This window comes from Nycticebus coucang, chromosome 16, assembly GCF_027406575.1.
Source record: "Nycticebus coucang isolate mNycCou1 chromosome 16, mNycCou1.pri, whole genome shotgun sequence".
In the NCBI taxonomy this organism is placed as follows: domain Eukaryota; kingdom Metazoa; phylum Chordata; class Mammalia; order Primates; family Lorisidae; genus Nycticebus; species Nycticebus coucang.
In genome coordinates this window covers 35,266,470-35,283,823 of record NC_069795.1, presented here as the reverse complement: position 1 = coordinate 35,283,823, position 17,354 = coordinate 35,266,470, and the positions used below count along the sequence as shown (strand labels likewise).

Genomic DNA, 17,354 nt, shown 5'->3' with positions numbered 1-17,354 from the left:
CTAAGTCTAGCTCACAGTCAAGTCAAGGAGAGTTTTAAGCTACACTTCCTGGAGAGGGGAGGCTCTGTATAAAATTATTTGAAATAATTTTCCTCTTTCTCTCCCATTTCTTCATTTGTTTAATCCATTATTTATATTAGGATGTACCCGTAGACACTTACTTTATTCTTCAGGTTATAATGCTATACTACTGTTATTTATTTTGTTGCTCAAATGATTGCTGCTTAGACCACTGGGGACTCTTTGGAGTTGACCCCTATGTTCTTTTGGTGTGCCTGCCATGTATATGTACACACACACACACACACACACACACACATATAAAGGGCTAAAAAATGTTTTCTAGAAAGTATCCAGCAACCTACCATGAAGGATAGAAACATACATGGTTGCATACTTTGAGGACAACCACCCCCCCCCACACACACACACATACATGTTTATGTGTGTTGTTGTTAACACTTCTTACTTTCTGGCTCTATAAAACCCAGACTCATATTTCATTTTCCTTACGCAGACAAGAATCACCCATTTCTTTTTAATGGTGAATAATGTTTAGAAACTAAGATCTGGGTCCTGGGTATACTTGTTGTTACTGAGGTGTCACTACTTTCTTACTATCGCCACAGACAGAGCTAAGAAGATTTGTATTACACACACCTGCGTATAATCCCTCCCAATTCTCTGTTTGTGTTAGTGTGAATTCATGCAGCTATCTCTGATTCTAATTCAGCAATATAGGGTTTATTCTACTCTTCTCTCATTGTTTATTTGTAACTCCTATCTCTGGCAGTGAGAAATCCAGCCCCCAATATGTAAAATGTATTCATTTGTGTTGTTGTTGTTGAACTGTAATATACTTTCAGAGTAGCTTTAGAATCCCTAGCCCATACCCCTATGAAAAATAAATTTACCAGATAGAGTATAGGGTTTATGTATAGTTCTTTTGGTTTTGAGTCTTAAAGTGTCCAGTCCAAACATTGTTTTCCAAAGTTAACTTAGGTCATCACTTTTTTTTCTCCATCAGTTAATGTAGTTTTAAAGTGAATTCTTTTGAGCAAAAAACACAACCATAGGCTATAAGGAATTTAGAAATATAAGATTTCAAAGGTTTGTTTTGAAGATGACTATGACTTATTTAGCACAGAAGCAGTATTATGAGGGATTTTGATATAATATATATGATCATAATATATATGATAATAATATATATGATCATATAATTTGATCATAATTATAACTTCAATATTATCAGAGCTATTTGTCCATTGAGTGGGACAATTAGAACCCTGAACTGCATCCTCCTATTGGGGTGAAGCAAGATTTAGGCAAGTTTACCTGCTGTGACTTTTGTTAGATACAGATATAAGAAGGCAACTTTGCTTTTCCCTCCTAAATTCATTTAGTTGCTTTAAGCTGGTACCCTTGCAATTATGGTCTTGCAATCATTGAGAACTCATTTTGCAAAGACTGAATAAATGTGGTAGTTTTCTGAGGCTACCAAAGCAGATTACCACAAACCAGGTGGTTTAAAACAAGAAATGCATTATGTCATAGTTCTGGAGGCCAGAAGTTGGAGATTAAAGGACTGTCAGTGTCAACCATCCTCTGGAGGCTTTAAGGGAGAGTCTCTTTGCCTCTGTCTGCTGCTGTGGGCATTTCTGACTTGTGGTCACATCATTTGAGTCTCTGATTTCATGATCACATTGCCTTCTTCTCCTCTGTGTCTGTATCCTCTGTCTGTCTCTTCTCTTACCAATGGATTTGGACCTGCCAGGAAGAGCTCCTCATTTCAAGATCATTAATTATATCTTTACTGCAAACACTCACTTGTTCTTGGAATTAGAATGTAGATATATCTTTTGGGGGACTATCATTCAAGCTACTACAATAGGTGATGGCAATTGGAAGTGTCTTCATATGAGTACATTGCATAAGGGCTTTGTGATTTAAGTTTTCTATGATAGGGCTGGGCCTGGTGGTTGACAACCTGTAATCCTAGCACTTGAGGAGACTGAGGTGGGAGGATTGCTTGAGACTGTGAGTTTGAGACCAGCCTAGAGAATATGTTTCTATTTAAAAAATAGAAAAATTAGCTAGGCATGGTGGTGTGTGCCTTTACTCCCAGCTACTTGGGAGACTGAGGCAGGAGAATCACTTGAGCACAGGAGTTTGAAGTTGCAGTGAGTTATGAACACACTACTGCACTGTAGCCAAGGTAAAAGAGTGAGGCCCTGTTCAAAGAAATAAAATTAAAGAATAAATAAGTTTTCTTTTTTTTTTTTTTGTAGAGACAGAGTCTCACCTGATTGCCCTTGGTAGAGTGCCATGGTGTGACACAGCTCACAGAAACCTCCAAATCCTTGGGCTTAGGTGATTCTCTTGACTCAGCCTCCCAAGTAGCTGGGACTACAGGCGCCAGCCACAACGCCCGGCTATTTTTTTGTTGCAGTTTGGCTGGGGCTGGGTTTGAACCCACCACCCTCAGCATATGGGGCCGGTGCCCTGCCCGCTGAGCCACAGGCACCACCCAGAATAAATAAATTTTCTATGATAAAAAGTCCACCCTGCCACCATTTTCTGGCTCTTTGTTTTGTTCTGCATTAGTCGAGTGCCAATTAGCTGGGTTTCATTCGGGTAAAGTTGATAGATGCACAATCTTTTAAATTTTGTTTGTTTTATTTTTGTCTTAAGTTATTTAAAGGGAAAAAAAGCCATTATCCTTTATGTTGACACTCCTAATAGTCAGTACACAAGATAGTTCTTCAGAGTATGGACTCTGCAAAAGGTCTGCCTAGGTTCGAATCCTGGCTCCTGCTGGATATATGACCTCATGCAATTGTCTCGTCTTTATGTTCATTTTCCATAGGGTTACTAAGGACTTTATAAACACACACTTACACACATTTATATACATATCTATGTATATATACCTGTTAAAATATATAGACACAAATACACACAAATGATTGAAATAGTACCCAGACTGTAAAAAGCACTGTGTTTTATTACTAGCTAATATTCTGAAGGATCACTGACTGTAGTCATTTTTAATACAACCCCTTATTGATAAGCTCAGTTATCTAGCCTATTATTACAGACTTTATGGCTAAAATGTTTGCAAATATTTCAAATAAGAAACAATCAAGGAGTACTGACAATGTCAGATATAAAAAAATCATTAGAGATCAATTTGAGGAAAATAAAAATTGCCATGTTGTCTGGGTAGATTTGAGCTTCAGAGAAATTGTTTCTAATGGAGAGGATCAGATCTGTGATAAAACTTAGAGCCTTTCACCTTGAGGTCACTAGTATACTTTCAACTTATGACAAAAGTAACTGAAAATCCTTACGGTTTAAAAACTATTCAGTACCATCTCAGGAACGAGTTGTTTGCTTTACTCTGGTTTCAGGGTGGCAAATATTCTCTCATATTGAACATTTATCACTTGACCATCTAAGTGGAGAGGTTAGCTGGTATATGGGTCTCAAATTTTTAGAATAAATAGTCTCTTGCCCCAGGATTCTCCGAGAGGCTCAGTGAGTACTAGAGGGGAAGGTTAGCTGGCCACTACCTCTGCTGAATTTAGAAATACATGGCTAGCTGGAGATGGGGAACAGACACCAGCAAGGCATTATATTCACTTTTCAATGGAGATTCTGACTTAACATTTAAAAAATAGCTTTATGACAGATAATTCTTATACCATAAAATTCACCTATTTTAAATTCAATTATTTTTAGTACATTTATAGAATTATGCAATCATTGCCTCATCCAGTTTTAGACCTTTTTATGGAGCAATATAAGGTACAAAAACCCAATGAAGTTCCCTTATTTTGAAGAAGATAATACCTAAGGGAGAGAGCAAGAAAGAGTGAAAGAGAATGAGAGAAAGAAATAATGATATTTTAAAATATGCTTAAATTTTAAAATGTAATTATAATTGTGTAAAATTTTAAACTATCATTATTTAAACTTTCACCTACAAATTGTGAATACCTTAGAAGATCAAATGAAAGGTGTTTATATCATCTTAAAACAAAGATGTGGGAAATGTTTTATTTATTTTTTTTTTATGAAATCATAGCTATGTACATTAATGTGATCATGGGGCACCATACACTGGTTTTATTTACCATTTGACATATTTTGATCACACTGGTAAACATAGCCTTCCCGGCATTTTCTTAGTTATTGTGTTAAGACATTTATATTCTACATTTAGTAAGTTTCATATGTACCCTTGAAAGATGCACCATAGGTGTAATCCCACCAATCACCCTCCCTCCGCCCATCCTCCTCCCTCCCCTTCCTCTCCCCCTTCCCCATATTCTTAGGTTATAATGGGGTTATAAAGCTATAACATAAATTAGTTTGATAGTAGGGCTGAGTACATTGGATACTTTTTCTTCCATTCTTGAGATACTTTACTAAGAATATGTTACAGCTCCATCCATGTAAACATGAAAGAGGTAAAGTCTCCATATTTCTTTAAAGCTGCATAATATTCCACGGTGTACACATACCACAATTTATTAATCCATTCATGGATTGATAGGCACTTGGGCTTTTTCCATGACTTAGCAATTATGAATTGGGCTGCAATAAACATTCTAGTACAAATATCTTCGTTATAATGTGATTTTTGATCGTCTGGGTATATACCTAGTAGAGGAATTGTAGCATCGAATGGCAAGTCTATTTTTAGATCTCTAAGTGTTCTCCAAACATCTTTCCAAAAGAAATGTATTAATTTGCATTCCTACCAGCAGTGTAGAAGTGTTCCCTTTTCTCCACATCCACGCCAACATCTCTGGTCTTGGGATTTTGTGATATGGGCTAATCTTACTGGAGTTAGATGATATCTCAAAGTAGTTTTGATTTGCATTTCTCTGATGATTAAGGATGATGAGCATTTTTTCATATGTCTATATGCCATGCACCTGTCTTCTTCAGAGAAGTTTCTCTTCAAGTCCCTTGCCCAGCCTGAGATGGGATCACTTCTTTTCTTGCTTATATGTTTGAGTTCTCTGTGGATTCTGGTTATTAAACCTTTGTCAGAGACATAACCTGCAAATATCTTCTCCCATTCTGATGGCTGTCTGCTTGCTTTACTTACTGTTTTTGGCTGTGCAGAAGCTTTTTAGTTTGATCAGGTCCCAGTAGTGTATGGTGTCATCATAGCTCAGCATGACCTCAAAACTCCTAAGCTCAATTTATCCTTCTGCTTCAACCTCCCAAGTAGGTGGGACTATAGATGCCTGCCATCATGCCTGGCTAATTTTTTCTATTTTTAGTAGAGATTGGGTCTCACTCTTGCTCAGGCTGGTCTGGAACTCCTAACCTCAAACGATCCTATTGCCTCAGCGTCCCAGAGTGCTAGGATTACAGGCATGAACCTCTGTGCCAGGACGAAAATCTTTTTAAAAATAGCTTTATTAAGATGTAATTCACATGCCATACAATTCTTCCATTGAGAGTATACTATTCATCAGTGGGAAATGTTCTGTTTCTGGAAATTAAAAAGAAAATTTAAAAAAAGGTATGCTACTCAATAGTTTTTAATGTATACACAAATCTGTGTAATCATGACCATAATTGACTTTAGAAAATTTTTTTTTTTTTTTTTCCAGTTTTTGGCTGGGGCTGGGTTTGAACCTGCCACTTCCAGCATATGGGGCCAGCGCCCTACTCCTTTGAGCCACAGAAATTTTTCATTATCCCAAGAAGAAACTCTATAACCATCAGTAGTCACTCGCCATTTCCCCAGCCCTAGGAAACTAATATTCTACTTTCTGTCTTGTATATTTATATATTCTGAACATTTTGTATACACAGAATCATACAATGTGCAGTCTTTTGTGAGAGGCTGCTTCTACTTGCCATAACGTTTTCCAGGATCATCTGTATTGCAGCATGTATCACTAACTTTTGGTTTTGCAATGCAAACTACTTAAAAGCAAACTTGGACATGGTGTTTTTGGCTTGTGAGAATTCATAAAAGATGCCCTATAGGAAGGTATGACAGGTATTACTTCTACATGGCATGAAGCTCGAGCATGAAGAAAGAAGCAGTTTTGAAGTTATTTACTGAGCATCCATTTGCCGCTATTAACTATTAACCACTCACGGATGACTCTCTAATTGCTATCTTCATTCCTAAATGATCAGTTAGGTGCCAAAATTGCATTTCCAATTACACATATTCACTTGAGTATCCAGGAGGTGGCACCTTGAGCTCAATTCTCACCCAGGTTCAGTGGCCCAATCTTTAACTCTTCTTTTTGCTTCCATAGTCAATTGCCAAATGTTACAAATTACATTTTCAAAATATTTCTTCTGTTTTGGCATTCTCAAATGTTAGGGGTTGAATCTTATTTCTTCACAAAAAGATACATGGAAGTCCCAACCCCCAGCACCTCAGAAAATGATCTTATTTGGAAATACAATCATTACAGATATAATTAGTTAAGGTGAGGTCATACTGGAACAGGTAGGTCCCTCATCCAATACATCTGTGACCTTACAAAAAGAACACCATGTAAAGAGACGTGGGCACAGGAGAATGCTGGGTGCAAATGGCAGCAGATATCAGACTGATACATCTACACGTCAAGAATGTCAAAGATTGCAGACTGTCACCAGAAACTAGGAGAGACATGAACTGATTTCCCTTCAAAGTTTCTAGACACTAAACCTGCTGACACCTTGACTTGTAGCTCCTAGAACTAAGGTGAGGTGATAAATTTTTGTTGTTTGCAGCAGCAGGTTTGTGGTACTTTTATTTCTGTAGCCTTAGGAAACTAACACAAATACTGAATGACTTCATGGAGTTTAGACATTCATGATATCATTTATTCCAAATCTTATTTCATCTTTTTCTCTATTGCCCTAGACTAAGCCATCATCACTTAGGCACAACACATATTAATGGACTCCTCATTGTCTCTCTGCTTCCACTCTTTTATCCTTATAATCTATTCGGCTTGGAAAGAATATTTTAACAATGTAAATCAGATCGTATCAATTTTATGGTCAAAATTCTCCAATAATATCCCTGAAGTGGACACTTAAAGAGCTGTGTTGATGAAAAGTGCTGTTTAGCTCTGACACCTCACTTCCTGGTACTCTCCTCCATCTCACTATATACTTTTCTTTTTTATTGGATGAATTCAGTTCCCCCATTGCACAAACTCTTTGCCTGAAATGCTTTTCCTCTTATGGTTCATTCCTTTTTGTCATTGTACTTCAGTATAAACGTCAGTTATGAATGGTCTTCCTTGAATACCAGAACTAAAACATATATATTTGATCAATTTTAATTCTTGATACACACATATATATATATATATATATTTCATTTGGTAATGTGTCTCCCCTTCTTTCTATGCTCAACAGAATCTGAGCTTAAGTGGGACTTGTCTTTTTCATCATTTCTCTGCAGTACCTGGGAAATTGGGTGTCACATGAGACTTCAATAAATACATGCTCAAAAATACATGCTCACATGAGACTTCAATAAATACTTCAATAAATACATGCTCAATTGTGAACCAGATAAAACTATGTTCTTCTTCTAAAGGGGGCAATCAAAAAATAAGAGAAAAACAAAAACTTAAATTTTGGTAACTCTTGCATGGAAGAGAACAAACAGATAAAGGATGAGGAATCTACAACAAAGAGCATTCTCAGAGATGAGCCTTCATTTATGCTGAGAGCTGAATGAAGGCTGGTAAGGAACTAGCCTCACAGACCGTAGGGAAGAGAATTTCTAACAGAAATAATAGTATTATAGTTTTAGAGGCAACAAAGAGTTCAGTGACTTCCAAAAAACGTCAGTGTGACTATAGCATAGAGACACTGTAGAATGATGAGTAGTGACTAGAAAGGTTATCAGGGTCCAGACTATACAAAGCTTCCTAGAGAACAGAATGTTTATATTTTACTCTAAGTGAAATGATACGGAATTTATGTTGCTGATACATCATCTGATTTACTGTGGAGAGCCTAACTATCCAAACTGTGCTTGAGCCCAGGACCATGGGAATCATCTCTGTGCTTGTTAAAAACCACAATCTGAGATACTACTGCAGAACTGAGTATGATCCCCAGGTGATTCACAGGTACAATACAGTTAGAGAAATACTGGTATTGAGAATGGATCAGGGTGAAATGGAATAGGGGAAACTAGTTAGATTAGAGATTCTCTATGGTCCAAGTGAAAGATGATGGTGGTCTGTGAGTGATAGTACCTGAGTACAAAGGTTTACATCTGTAATCCCAATGACTTGAGAAGCTAACCAGAGGACCCCTTGAGCCAGGAGTTTCAGGGATCCTAAGTGACAGAGAAAGATCCCAGCTCTAGAAAAAAAAGAAAAAAAGTGGTAGTAGGAGGGATGAGAAGACTGACTTTAGATTATATTGTAAAGATAGTTGGCTTAGGTGTCTTAGCCAGATAAAGGGAGATTTCAGAAGGTAGGAAGTGGTATGAACATGGATTTCACAGGAAAGTTTGAAGATATATATCTTTGGGTCTACTGGGTGTCATACTTTTTCCTAGAGCTTCATATTTCACACGTTTGTACGTTCTTTGTCATCTTCATGGAATAAAAGGCATGCTTTGCCTTAAAGCTGTCCAGGTCCTTCACTTTCTTCACATTAAAGACTATAAATCTACACTTTTCATGTTTTTATTAAATACAGAAAACTTTCCTTTTGAATGTTTTAAAATTTAAAGCCCAAGGTTGAGCAATATTGTTCTCCCTAGTCCCTAAAATTCTCCACTCCTTGGTTTTAACAGAAAAAGAAAATATCCTCAAATTAGAAACTGGGTATTCTTGAGTTTCTAGGTGCAAAGCAGCTTAGACCCTACCAGGCTGGTGGTCTCATTTTTCTTGGTGTTCAATTCTGTATTCTTAAAAAGAAATCACTGAACTAGTAGGTAGTAAATTAATAGGAATAAAAATAAGAACTTCCCAAGCCCAGAGGAAGAGAGTTATCTTGCCTTACCACTGTTACTAAGTGGCAGTGGAATTCCAATTCAATGATCTCTTTATCATTTGTCATCAAATACAGATTAATGGTCGAAAATCTAGTTACACCTATAAACACAGGCAAATGCCCTTTTCTCTTTGGCAGTACAGAGACTGGGAAAAATTCTTGCCATTATTTTAATTCTTTGACGTTGGTAGTCTAGTGAATGGTACCAGAACACCAGTGGTATTCCACTGTCTCTTGGTTAAATTCACGAGACATGGCGAAATCTGGAGAGCCCCGTTAGTAAATGACATCAACAGATTCAACAGTATTAGTGTTCCCTTCTTTAATGAATTTATCTGAAATACAGCCCCAACCAAAAATTCACATAACTTTTGGTAAGTAAAGTCCCTTCCAAGAAACCATACTTCCAATTTGAAGGGGGCGCCACCAGTAAGGACAACGGAGAGAGCTTCAGAGCCGAGAATGGGTCAGGGTGACGGAGGACGAGGCTGAGCCAGGTCTGCCCGGGGCTCGCCTCCTGGGGCGGCCTCAGTCGCGGGGAAAATAGGTTGCGGGGGAGGAAGGGCAGGTCCGTGAGGCCTCCGGGTGCCAGCCGCGTGAGTGGGCGGAGAGGCCCCGGTTCCTGCTAGCGGCCCAGGACGGCGTCCAGGGATCACCCTAGGTCCCGCTCCTCCCCGCCGGCAGGGGGAGAGGGGGAAGAAGGCCGCTCTCACCGGCTATAAAAGCGCCCTGGGCCGCCGCGGCTCGCTCAGGCTCGCCTCGACACGCCTAGGCGTCCTCCGGCTCCGCCCTTGCCGCCCGGCTCCCAGCTCGAGCTCCAGTTCCCGCTCAGGCCCCACTCGACCCTCTCGGGCCTCAGCTACTCGGGCTGCGGTGGAAGATGGCGGCTTCGGCAACACCCGCTGCTCAGGCCCCCGACTCCGAGGCGGCGTTGGCGGCCGCCCTGGCGGACGTGCCCGAACTGGCCCGACTCCTGGAGGTCGACCCGTATCTAAAGCCTTTCGCCGTGGACTTCCAGCGCAGGTACGGCCCAACTCCGTCCAGTCCCCCACAGCTGCGCAGTGCGCCTTCCGCGAGCGGGGTCGGGACTCCGGCCGCCCCCCGCCCTCGCGCGCGCCGCCCCGCCCCCGGCGGGGGAGGAACCTGGTGGGCGGGGCGTCGGGCTGGCTCGGGCGAGTGGGGGTCGCTGGCTTCCGAAGTTGTGACCCCCAGAGTCTGAATAAACTTTCCTTATCCCCCCCACTGTCCCTTCTAATCAGCAGTCTTGCGCCATTGGGTACGTGCTTTGGTTCTCAACGCCCGTTTCCTTTGGTGCTGCTGGAGTGACGCAACACCGTTGCAGTTTTTCTGACATTTGCTCGCTCCAGCGTGGTCCTTTGAATGAGAGAGGGCATGATACCGGCATGTGTAATTGCGCATTTAAATTTTCTAGTTTGTTTCGTAGCAAATATTGTGATTTTTTTTTTTAATTTAATAGGATTCCTTCAGGCAGACACTCTATCCTAAATGTAGTTCTTTCCTTGCTAGTTATTTCCCCTCTCGGGACGGTTAAGCTTAGCTTAGTCAATTTTTACTCCCCAGTGCCAACATTTATGAGTTAAATATGCAGCAACATTCGTTCATTTGTGACCTTGCAATCATGAAGAGGGAGAAAGGCAAGGAAAGCCAAACTTTTAAAAGCAAAGTAGGATGCTTTAGTATTAGCTTTGATTATGGTGTACCATTGATTCACCATAATTTAGTTACGGGGCTAAGGATGCCACTAACCAGCTCAACTAAAAAGGAATCGTTTTGCAAATTGAAAGAGCTGTTATGCTAGTTATAATAGTACATTTGTGAGGTAAGCTCACTATGATTTAATAGATTCTGTCCTTTTAGGAGAGCCACTGCAGAATAAAAACTACTCTGTTAATAGAATATACATAGACAAGTTTTAAATAGAAAACTTTCAGCTAGTTGCTGGCATGAAATAGCTGAGTTGATTTGGAGGTCTTTTTTTTTTAAGCAACTTAAGTTTGTGTCCTGGCTTAGCACAATATTCAATTAAGTAAACATGTATTAAGCAACTCCTGTGAACACTGCTCCAGGGATTGTAAGAAGTTGTGTATGTCTTCTTCTAGAACTTGTATATACTAATGAATGAACCCTCACCAAAAGTAGTGGCCTTGAGCTGCTGCTTACTTAATCGGATGATGATACTCTTATAGAAACCACTTGGGGAGCAACCTTGTGAAATTGCTTTCAGAAGTTGCAGTATATACTTTCAGAGAAGCTTGTAGTTCAAGATCGGATTTGATTTACCATTAGTCAAACGTTTTGGAGCCAAAGGTTGTGATTAAATGTAATGGTCAGATTTTTTCTTGATGTGTTGTAATGATGACATTAATTCCTGTCTGCTTTGTAAAATGGTCCTTAAGACATTATATTTTTAAAAGAAGAGTTGTGGAACTGTTTTGTCTATGTCCCACACCAGACAAACATTCTTTGTAAGTGCTCCCCCAGGATGATTCTGTCATGGTTTGTCAAAACTAATGAAGGAGACAAAGGCCAGGATAAAGAAGTAGGGGGGGATTCCAGTGTTCTCTGTGAATAGTCTGGTTTAGTGGGACTGTGTGCCTCACTCTGACCTGGTTTCTACTTCTGGCCTTGGTTATGAGTAATTGCCATTTTCCAGCACACATGTTCCATTTAGACATATCAAATAGTATTTTGACATTTGGCTTTGGTAATTTTTACTGTTAACACTTGAATAATAAAAAATTCCTCCTTCTTGCATTCTGGGCTTGGTTCCACGTTCTATTTTTTTTAAATTCTTAATAACCTACTTGGGCAGTATGTCTTTGGCTTAACACACATACATAGTCAGCTATTGGAGTACAAAGTACACTTATTAAAGGAGAAAAGAAAGTTTAGGTACAAGGAACAATATATGTGAATGGTGGTTTCTTCTCATTGATAGACTCTCTCATCCTTCTCCAAGAGATGTCTCTTCTTTTGAAATTTGTTCATATGTTTGTTGTAATTTGGATCAAATGTGGGGGGGTTACTGAGTTATTCTGTGTATAAAGTGAAAATTAGTATATTAGTGTGGGGGATCACTTCATGATGTCTCATTGACTACTTTCCAAGATGGCATTTTCTACTTGGCACGTCCTCTCTTTTTAAATATATATGTATTTATATTTATGTATGATATATATATTTTAACCTGTGATTTGTTGTAATCATCATTCCAATATCTTAGGGCTTTAAAGCAACAATATTTAATTGTCCTCAAATTATAAGCCAGTGTGCATCAGCCATATAGGCCATACAGTCAGCACTCAGTGATCTAAACTTTGAAGAGCATGTTTTAAAGCATGCTTCCACAATGGTAGTTTCTGGGAATAGAGAATACACTGAACTATGCACTGTTTCTTTTAGCTTCTGCTCAGTAGTAAGACCCTTCTGCTAGCTAATATTATATTGCTAATGTTATATTGGCCATTGCTTGTCATCTTGCTGTGTGAATGGAACAGAGAACCCACATTTGTGAACCACTGCTCAAAGCACCGTAGTTGCAGTCTGTATAATTAGTCTATGATTGATATGGTTCTTTCAGACTTATTGTGGTATTTTATTTAAAACTTATAACTAAAACACAAAGTAGGAAGGGTAGGACATTTTCCTGTTTTACAGATAATGAAGCTAAGATTTGATAAAGTGACTGACTTGAGTTCCTGTGGCTAATAAGTACTGCAACTGAGATTAAGCTTTCTTTACTAAAACTGCTGTCAACAAGTTCATGAACAACTTCAAATTGTAAGGGTACCTCATTCTTCTTCTTTATCTCTGGCATTGTATACATGGGTTGTTACAAAAGTTTTGAGATACAGAAAAATGGAGAAACATAAAATCCATGTGGACAGAAACAAATGAAGCCCTCCTAGCAATGCTGACAAGTCCAAACTTGCACAGGTGAATCAGAAAGGATGCTGGGGACTGTGTTTCTTCCAAGTAAAATAATGAACCATGACACAGTCTGTGTCAAAACTTTCTTAGTGATCCACACACTTTGTATTGTTTCTTGACTCCTTGGAGCCACAATCTTGCTTTTTTTCCATTTTCTAAGCTTCTTCCTGATCATTTAATATAAAAGATTCTTGAGGCTTTTCCCCAGGGCCTTTTATATATTTCTTCTTTGTATTCCATTCCTAGATGTTCTCATCCAGTCCATGGATTCCACCTGTCTACTGACGTTGCTCACATCTTTCCTCACCCCAGCTCTTTCACGTGATCTTAGACGTAGTTTTAAATATCTTTATTTTGATGTTATATAAGTAATATGAAGCTCCACATGTTTGAAATGGAACTTGACAGATTTTTGTTACAAACCTGTTTGTTCCTTTATACCAGGGGTCCTCAAACTTTTTAAACAGGGGGCCAGTTCACTGTCCCTCAGACTGTTGGAGGGCCGGACTATAGTTTAAAAAAAAAAAAAAACAAAAACTATGAACAAATGCCTATGCATACTTCACATATTTTATTTTGAAGTAAAAAAACAAAATGGGAACAAATACAATATTTAAAATGAAGAACAAGTAAAGTTAAATCAACAAACTTATCAGTATTTCAATGGGAACTATGGGCCTGCTTTTGGCTAATGAGATGGTCAATGTCCAGTTCCATATTTGTCACTGCTAGTCGTAACAAGTGATGCAAGTGTGCATCAGTTAGTCTAGATCTGGTTGGCGATTTCAGATGTTTCATTCTGGAAAAAGTCTGTTCACAGATGTAAGTGCTGCCAAAGATGGTTGCCATTTTGAGTGCGTGGTTCCTGAGATTAGGATATGTCTCATAGGGAAGAGATGCATAGAAATTAGGAAGGCCACTTGACTTGAATGCGTCTTTTAGAGAGTCACAATTCTGCAGTTCAGCCAGTTCCATTTGGTAGATCGTATCCACATTTTTAATGTCAATAGAAAATGGGTTACAGAAAAGCTGTATGTCCTATTCATGGAGATGAAGCTCTTTAAATCTACATTGGAACTCCTTTTGCAACTTTTCCTGTGAATCCACACATGTTTTATTTGGGAATGCAACCAATGGATTTTCCGCTAACAGATTTTGAGTTGTGGGGAGATGGCAGAAATTTTCCTCCTTTACTTGTTTGATGAGGAGGCCTAATTTTACTTCAAATGCTTTCACATGTGATTGCATATCACAGATGAACTTCCCCTTTCCTTGAAGTTGCACGTTGAAACTGTTGAGTAGTTCTGTTACATCTGTCAGAAAGGCAAGGTGCCATTTTCATTCTGCATCATTGAGCTCTGGTACTTCATTGTTTTTTGAAAGCAGAAAAGCTGTAATCTGTGGAAGTAAGTCACAGAACTGCTTCAAAACACTCCCTCGACTCAGCCAATGGACTTCTGTGTGGTACGGAACATTTTCATAGGCAACATTTAGCTCAGACAGAAATTCCTGAAATTGTCTGTGGTTTAGTGCATTACCTCTAATGAAGTTAACACAAGATACCACAAGATACCACAAAAGACAGTACAGATTCCACTGTAGGAAAAAAGAAGGCACATATGCCTTTTTTCTTCTGAATCCAATGCATATGGCTGAACTTGCACTGCTCAGAGATTGCAACAGTGTGAACCAGGGCTTACACAGCACACAACATACAACATCATACACAATTTGACCATTTGAGAGTCCCACTTCAGTGATTTACTACACAGTGATTGTTGGTGGATGAGGCAGTTTATGGTTATTGGATGAGAATGGTTATGTTTGTCCATCTCTTGGTTAATGTGAGCAATTACTCCTTTCTTAGACCCCACCATGCTAGGAGCACCTTCAGTTGTCACACTGGCTAGTTTTGCCCAGTCCAGCTCCAAACTATTCACAGTTTGGCAAACCTTTTCATAGATATCCTCTCCTGTAGTTGTTCCTTTGATGCTTTGCAGTGCAGCAAGCTCTTCTGTGACTTTGATATAGTCATTCTCCCACGAATAAAAATTAGAAGTTGTGCGGAATCACGAACATCATTACTTTGGTCGAGTGCCAAGGAAAAATAGGAAAGTTTTTTTTGTGGAGTTTTGCAAATGCTGATGCAAATTGTCTCCCATTTCCTCAATCCTTCATGTAACTGAGGGTCCTGAAAGACTCACTGTACTAAATAAATTGGCCACATTGTGTCCATTTCTCTGGACACATCTCTTTGGTAACAGAAAGAAGGCATTCTTTAACAAATTCTCCCTCCACGAATGGTCTGCCAGTGCACGCTATTAGCTTGGCATCTTGAAAACTTGCTCACAGTAATGAAATATTTAGCTGTTTCTGCTTCACAAAAGTATTTTGCTGAGTTGTCAATGTATATATCAGTTTTAATATTTTATCTTTTCTCACTTCTTCGACCAAACAATCATATTTATCTTTAAGTTGAGTTTGATAGTGTCGATGCAAATTGTATTCTTTGAACACAGACACTATATTCTGGCATATCAAACACACAGCTCTTTCCTTGTACTGCATGAAAAAGTAATCATAAGTCCACTGTTGTTTGAATATCCTACAGTCCGAGTCAATTTTTCTCTTTCTTGATATCATTGTTTCCTAGGGATTCCAAATTGCTATTAGTAAAATACATGCATATATATATATATATATACACACACACATATATATCACTCCAAAAACAATATACCAGCAATAACTTTGCTCACACAGAGACATATAGACTGCACTGCCCATCAATGCAGTCTGCTCAGTGTCCATCACTGCAGCCTTGCCAGTCCATATCATTTCAGCCTCACCAGTGCCCATATGGTGGAACTCTGCTTTTACCTCGGGCTCACACTGGTGCTGTGCGGGAACAGGCACGATTACAGAGCCAGTTCCTCTACCACCTTTCCAGTTCACACTACCCTGTGCGAACTGCACTACGATCTATGAACTCACACAGGAATCTGATCACATGGATGAGAAGACAGTACAGATTCTACTGCAGGAAAAAAGAAGGCACATATGCCTTTTTTCTTCTGAATCCAATGCGAGTTCAGCTATACAAGCATATGGCTGAACTTGCACTGCTCAGAGATTTCAACAGTGTGAACCAGGGCTTATACAGCACACAACATACAACATCATACACAACTGAATAGCAATCAGAATATAAATGCACTTACTGTCAATTAAATTGGGTTTCCTACTCCTCGGCTGTCTACAGAGCCAGATTAAGTTCTCATGGGGCCCTAGGCAGATTACCAGTTTGGGGCTCCCATGCGATAACACTGAGCACTGTCCATTTGCATTAACACTGACTGCTGACCATTTGCGATAACACCGAGCACTGACCATTTGCATTAACACTGCTGACCATTTGCATTAATACTAAGCGCTAACAATTTGCATTAACACTGAGCACTTACAATTATCATTACCACTGAGCTCTGACTATTTGCATTACCTCTGAGCACTGACAATTTGCATTAGCACTGAGCACTATTTGCATTATCTCTGCGATGCAACCCCCCTAGAAACCACCCCAACCAACTGACCAACTTAAAAAAAAAGGCTCTCCTACCTTCAAAAAAAGAGGCTCTTCTAACTTCAAAAAAAAGTGCCTCCACCTGCAAAAAAAAAAAAAAGACCTCCTAACTTCAGAAAAAAGGCCCCCCTTAACCACAAAAAAAGCCCTACTAACTGCAAAAAAAAAAAAAAAAAGACCTCCTAACTTAAAAAAAAAAAAAAAATCCTAACTTGTTCTTACCTCTGTCCTTAGGCAGCAGCAGGCTCTGCACAGGCAACCTGGCGACTCCTCCAATTACACCAGAGACTGAGAGGAGGAGTCGAGAGACAGAGAGAAGGAGGGGAGTCAGAGAGTAGGAGGGGAGTAGGAGAGTGTGGGGCACATTCCACACATGTGCACTGTGGGGCTACTAAGCAGGATGGCAGAAACACCAGTGGGAAGAGACAGAGAGAAGGAGTGGAGTCGGAGAATTGGTGCACATTCCACACATGCGCACTGCGGCCAGGGGCAAGTCAGCTGCTAAGCAGGACAGACAGGCAGCTGTGCAAAAAAACCTGGTGGGCCAGATAAATGTCCTTGGTGGGCCGCACGTGGCCCGCGGGCCGTAGTTTGAGGATGCCTGCTTTATACCCTATCTCAGTCATCTACCACTGCTCAAGCCTGAAACTTAAGGTTTATTCTTATTTACTCCTCTTTCCTTTCCTTATATCCCTGAGTTTAATTGATTGTAGCTCCTCGCTCTCCAGTATGCATCACATGGTATTCCTTACAGCCGTCATCCTATTTCATGTTGCTAGCATGTTTAGCAGGGTTTTTAAAAGCAGCCTAATAGCTT

General features: G+C 39.5%; 1 protein-coding gene and 1 long non-coding RNA gene across 2 annotated transcripts in view; one reads left to right on the top strand and one right to left on the bottom strand.

Moving 5' to 3' along the window:
• Positions 1 to 4,341: 4,341 nt before the first annotated feature.
• LOC128567207 (uncharacterized) lies at positions 4,342 to 9,852 on the bottom strand. The gene is made up of 3 exons (XR_008374820.1): positions 9,717 to 9,852; positions 8,256 to 8,364; positions 4,342 to 5,515 (listed from the first exon to the last, which is right to left on the bottom strand). It is a non-coding gene; the product is annotated as an uncharacterized LOC128567207 (long non-coding RNA).
• The window catches only part of GBE1 (1,4-alpha-glucan branching enzyme 1), a 284,024-nt gene continuing 275,990 nt past the window's right edge, over positions 9,321 to 17,354 (top strand). Inside the window, exon 1 of the mRNA XM_053564216.1 lies at positions 9,321 to 10,026. Within this exon, the coding sequence (XP_053420191.1) occupies positions 9,884 to 10,026 (143 nt within the window). The 5' untranslated portion in view covers positions 9,321 to 9,883. The remainder of the gene's footprint in view (positions 10,027 to 17,354) is intronic.